The 6000-nt window shown below is 44.2% G+C and overlaps 1 protein-coding gene across 1 annotated transcript in view; it reads right to left on the minus strand.

Annotated features, from left to right (window-relative positions):
* LOC126210659 (probable 4-coumarate--CoA ligase 1) overlaps window positions 1–5193 on the minus strand; it is a 505973-nt gene extending 500780 nt beyond the window's left edge. The window contains exon 1 of the mRNA XM_049939990.1: window positions 4944–5193. Within this exon, the coding sequence (XP_049795947.1) occupies window positions 4944–5135 (192 nt within the window). The 5' untranslated portion in view covers window positions 5136–5193. The remainder of the gene's footprint in view (window positions 1–4943) is intronic.
* Window positions 5194–6000: the final 807 nt, after the last annotated feature.

The following is a 6000-nucleotide window of genomic DNA, read 5'->3' on the forward strand; positions in this document are numbered from 1 at the left end:
AATTAAGCGTCCGGTTTGTTGGAAGTCGCTGACAAGGGGATCGACCTTACGAACTTCCCCTCACCGATTTGATTTATATTGACAGGATCTATATAGCACGATTATGACCAGCATAATGTAAACAAGAAGTCGGAACTCGCAACCGTTTTCAAGAAAATCGAGCTTGAAAATTTTACGCGTCTTTATATATTTTATATGGTGGCTAGTATTCCAGACGTCCGCTGTCGCGTGTGTTAAGAGGTTACTTTCATGAGCGCGAGATCCATGCATCGAATATGCCTGCGCTCCTTTTTCTTTTTCCATGTAATTATTAGGACTGTTCAGATTGTCATTATTGATTTATTCATCTGTTACTCTCAATCTTTATTCTGGAAAAAGGAGAAAAAATTTCGTAATGAGCATGGAAAGAATGAATACACAAGATCTTTTAATCCAATCATGATACTCATTTTATTTATTTTATTTTGTCTACATATGTGGTAATTACAACGTGTAACCTATGGAGCACTGTACGAATCTGGATGATACTCATCATAGAAACATGGGAAACAATAATTATTGGAACATACAGCATTTGTAATGAGCGCATGTGCACGATTTTTTTTTCAGTGTGAATATTGCGAAACAAGCTTGGGTTACATTCGTAAGCGGTTCTCTGTCATCAAAGATTTTCCTGGGGTACCATGCATGTCTGCTGTTAGAATTACGTTGGAATGAAATTTAAAAACTACCCTCGCACATTTGAAACTAAGAGCTTACTCGTTTGGCTGCCGAATTGTTGGTTACTGGCGACCATACCAAGTACAGATGGACATAACCCACATTTTGTAGCATGTTGCGTACAGCCTGGATGCAGAGAGGTAGGCGTGCAACTCTGTGCTGCGTCCACGTCCACAATGACATAAACCGAGGTCTTCAGACCGGTATCCTGCGCTGCAAGCAGTGTTTGTTTACTGTGGTACAGAACTCAACATACACTTCGAGTCTGTCAGTAGTTGCAAGAGAGACTTGCAATGAACGCAGTACAAGTGGTGTGGTTTGTTAGTATAACAGACGTGTATTGTAATACATAATTCGATAGCGTAACATCGATTCGAAAAGAACCGAAGTACCAGCGGAGGCGAGGAAAAATATTATTGAGTTCAGTAAAAAGGGCTTTTCACTGCGGAAAATTGGGGAAATTGTTAAAAGGAGCCTGGCAAGTGTCTAGACCGTAATAAGAAATTACGGGGATCGAGGAAGTGTAGAAAACAAAGCTAAGTGTGGACGACCACCAATATTATCTAACAGGGAGCGCCGACACATCATTAGAAAAGTGAATGCGGATTCCACAATTACAGCCACGGAGTTGGCATTAGATGTCACAAATACTCGCGTAACAGCTCGAAGACTGCTGCCCAATCGTGGATTTGAAAGTGGAACAGCAAGGAAGAAACCGTTCATAAGCAGGTTAAATGAACAGAACCGCGTAGAATTTGCAACTCTGCATCGAAATAATGATTCTACATTTTTGAATAGAGTACTTTTCTCCGATGTGAAAAAGTTTAACATCCTCCAGTGTGACGGACAACAAAAGGTGTGGCGAAAAAGGAATGAAAGTTGGAAGAAGAGAAATCTTGTCCCATCAGTGGAGTATGGTGGTGGAAATATTCTTGTGTGGGGTTGTAGTTCTGGAGCTGGAGTTGGGAATTTACTATTTATTGAAGGTTCTATGGATAAATGGAAGTATCTCACCATCTTAAAGGAGAATCTCAAACAATCTGGCGGGAAACAGAGACTAAGAACAGACTGGGTGTTTCAGTAAGACAATGACCCCAAGCATACGGCCATTGTAAAAGAGTGGCTACCTTACAATGTACCAAAACAGTCGTACTCGCCTCCCCAGTCACTAGACACTAACTCAATTGAACATCTTTGGAGAGAACTAAAGCGTAGGATTAAAAAAATACAAATAAAAAACAAAGAGGATTTAAAAGCAAGCCGGCCGCGGTGGCCGTGCGGTTCTAGGCGCTGCAGTCCGCAACCGCGGGACTGCTACGGTCGCAGGTTCGAATCCTGCCTCGGGCGTGGATGTGTGTGATGTCCTTAGGTTAGTTAGGCTTAAGTAGTTCTAAGTTCTAGGGGACTGATGACCTAAGATGTTAAGTCCCATAGTGCTCAGAGCCATTTGAACCATTTTTTTAAAAGCAGCCTTAGCGAAAGAGTGGAATAACTGCGTACTCCAAAAAATTGATAGAATCTATACCTGGACGTTCTGAAGCTGTGATCCAAGCAGAAGGTGGTAATACAAAATATTAATTTGAGCCTGAAAGTGAAGAACATCACAGTGTATTTTTACTCTTATACCTGACCGCTGTTTCATTTGTATGCTCAAGATGTCAGTATATGGAATTATTATTAATTATGCTGTGTATCTGTTTTTGCAGTCCCTAACATGTCTGTTTTTGTCACAGAAAGTGAATACATAATATTTTCTTGATTGATTTCGATTTCAAATGTTATTTTTAGGGTGTAGTGTTTAGTTCAAAAATGGTTCAAATGGCTCTGACCACTATGGGGCTTAACATCTGAGGTCATCAGTCCCCTAGAACTTAGAACTACTCAAACCTAACTAAACTAAGGACAGCACACACATCCATGCCCGAGGCAGGATCAGAACCTGCGGCTGAAGCGCCTAGAACCGCTCGGTCACCCCGGCCGGCTTAGTGTTTAGTGTCTGACTGTATGTGGGCACGCGCAAAATGTTCAAATTAAATTTTCTCGAAAACGTTTCAGAGTTGCGTCTCGCTATTTACATATGTTGCAGCCCTAGTCGTGCCCTACACAGCTTGTCAATACGTATCAAATCTGTGAGGGAAAGTTCGTACGGTCCGTTTGTGAGTGCTCTCATTTCAAATACTGGACAAATATAGTGTGGGTACTTCGCGCCACGAGTTACGGCTGCTTCCAAGACATATGCACAGGTTCTAACCTTAACTCTACCTTATGGTGTTAAGGTTATAGCTCTGAATAAGCAGATTGTGATAGCATATAATATTTTTAAGTTCATTCAATAATTACGCGAGATACCGGAAATAAAATTCTTTTGTTGGCCCTGGATGCCGTTAGATAGGCAACCCGCATACGATTAGCAATTTAGCAATATGGGTGTATCTCACAAGGGAACCTGCCCATCCCACCCCCTCAGATTTAGTTATAAGTTGGCACAGTGGATAGGCCTTGAAAAACTGAACACAGATCAATCGAGAAAACAGGAAGAAGTAGTGTGGAACTATGAAAAAAATAAGGAAATATACAAACTGAGTAGTCCATGCGCAAGATAGGCAACATCAAGGAAAATATGAACTCAGGAGCGCCGTGGTCCCGTGGTTAGCGTGAACAGCTGCGAAACGAGAGGTCCTAGGTTCAAGTCTTCCCTCGAGTGAAGAGTTTAATTTTTTATATAATCAAATTCGGTCTCCAAAATTCCGGGACATGTTCAGATTTACTTGGACATATGCAGGATTTGACGGTCTACACACGGAAAAATTTGAAAACGTTAAAAACACATGTTTTGACAGAGCACAGGGAAAACTGTGCGACTGTGAAACTGTTGCATTCATTTGTTCCAGTTTATGTGACAAACTCTTATGTTTTCATCACTTTTTTGGGGTTGATTATCACAGCCACAAGAAAACCTTAATCGGGCAAGGTAGAAGAATCTCTTTACCCATTCGCCAAGTGTCGTATAGAATATATCAGACGTGTTTTCCTGTGGAGGAATCGGTTGACCTATGACCTTGGGATGAAATGTTTTCGGCTCCCATTGGAGAGGCACGTCCTTTCGTCTACTAATCGCACGGTTAAAACTTTCCCTCGAGGGAAGACTTGAACCAAAGACCTCTCGTTCCGCAGCTGCTCACGCTAACCACGGGACCACGGCGCTCGTCAGCTCACACTCTCCTTGATGTTGCCTAGCTTGCGCATGGACTACTCAGTTTGTATATTTTCCTTATTTTTTTCATAGTTCCACACAACTTCTTCCTGTTTTCTCTATTGATCTGTGTTCAGTTTTTCAAGGCCTATCCACTGTACCAACTTATAACTAAATCTGAGGGGGGTGCGATGGGGAGGTTCCCTTGTCAGCAGCTATAAGAGCTCCCAATTCAGTGCTGCCGCATAGTTTAATCAACTGGTAACCTAACTTTTTAAACTTCTGGTGCAGTCACGGGACACCCTCTGCACACACTCATCGTTCCTGAGGCTGGACACAAGACTTCCGCAACATACTTTCCGTGCATGGAAACCTATGCCTAGTGTTGTCATTCTGAGCTAGGATTACGAAAAAATCCCCGAAATACTACTGCAGTGTCTCGCACTGCAATTACAACTCCTAAACTTACCCTCTGGATAACTCAATCCTCTTGCGACGATTCCATCAGGAGGTTTTATTAAAAGCCACAGAGAGATAGAAATTCATAATAGACACAATTTAGTAATAATAAATGGAGATCGTATTGTTAAATCGACCGCCGAATAGAGTTTACGAAAATGCTCAAATTTCATTTCAAAGATATAGCAATATCAATGATTGTCTGAAAATAAAAATTAAACTTTTCACTCGAGGGAAGACTTGATACAAGGACCTCTCGTACCGCAGCTGCTAACGCTAACCACGGGACCATGGCGCTCCTGAGGTCGCTCTATCCCTGATGTTGCTTATCTTGCGCATGGACTACTCAGTTTGTATATTTTGCTTATTTTTTTCATAGTTCCACACAACTTCTTCCTGTTTTCTCGATTGATCTGTGTTTAATTTTTCAAGGCCTATCCACTGTGCCAACTTATAACTAAATCTGAGGGGGGTGCGATGGGGAGGTTCCCTTGTCAGAATACGAGGCGAAGGCAGAGAGGCGCATTCAGTTTGTTTTGCACCGGGCGAGCGCGGCCACAGAGGTACTTACGATGGCTTTCTTGTCGGGCCACCTGTGGTAGTCCTGCCAGAGGTATTGCGTGACGGTGAGGTCCGGCACCTGCACCTCGCCCAGCGGGGACTGGATCACCCTGGAGGGGGCGGCGGCTGAGGAAGACGCGAGGCAGCGACTTCCTTGGCGGCGGGCCGACGCCCACACGCAGCGGCCCACGACGCTCCACATGTCACACACTACACAGCACACGGACAGAACACTGCACTGCGACCAGCTGCGGCCGGCGTTCGCGGCGGACTGGTCTGCGAGATAGGCGCCTCGCGCAAGGTCGCCGGCTCGGTCGGCGCCCCCTCCACTGCACTCCACAGCTGACTGGCGCGCCTCGCCAGCTGATGCACTAAAAATACGCGACACGCCTCCAGAGACCGGCAGGTTGCAGCGGCTGCCCCAGTTCTGATGCCACACGAGTTGTTTTGGTCTTCAGTGCGAAGTACGGTTTGATCGACACCGACTCAAAGGAAGGCCTCGGCGCTTGTTGGTGACGTCACGTCAGCTTGGCACGGCGAACGCCAGGTCTGTTGCAGGCATACTCACAATGGTGGTGTCTCCCTCTCTGACACAGGAAAATGTGAAACTATTGGCGTTAGTTGACCAAAACACATTGTTCTGAGAGATTTCCGCAATCAATTAATTGTACAATTCATTACACTTCTTACAAGGGTACCTCCCCATCGCACCCCCCTCAGATTTAGTTATAAGTTGGCACGGTGGATAGGCCTTGAAAAACTGAACACAGATCAGTCGAGAAAACAGGAAGAAGTTGTGTGGAACTATGAAAAAAATAGGCAAAATATACAAACTGATTAGTCCATGTGCAAGATAGGCAACATCAAGGAGAGTGTGAGCTCAGGAGCGCCGTGGTCCCGTGGTTAGCGTGAGCAACTGCGGAAAGAGAGGTCCTTGGTTCAAGTCTTCCCTCGAGTGAAAGTTTACTTTTTTTATTTTTGCAAAGTTACGATCTGTCCGTTCGTTCATTGACGTCTCTGTTCACTGTAATAAGTTTAGTGTCTGTGTTTTGTGACCGCACCGCAAA

The sequence above is a fragment of the Schistocerca nitens genome, chromosome 10 (assembly GCF_023898315.1).
Source record: "Schistocerca nitens isolate TAMUIC-IGC-003100 chromosome 10, iqSchNite1.1, whole genome shotgun sequence".
NCBI lineage: Eukaryota > Metazoa > Arthropoda > Insecta > Orthoptera > Acrididae > Schistocerca > Schistocerca nitens.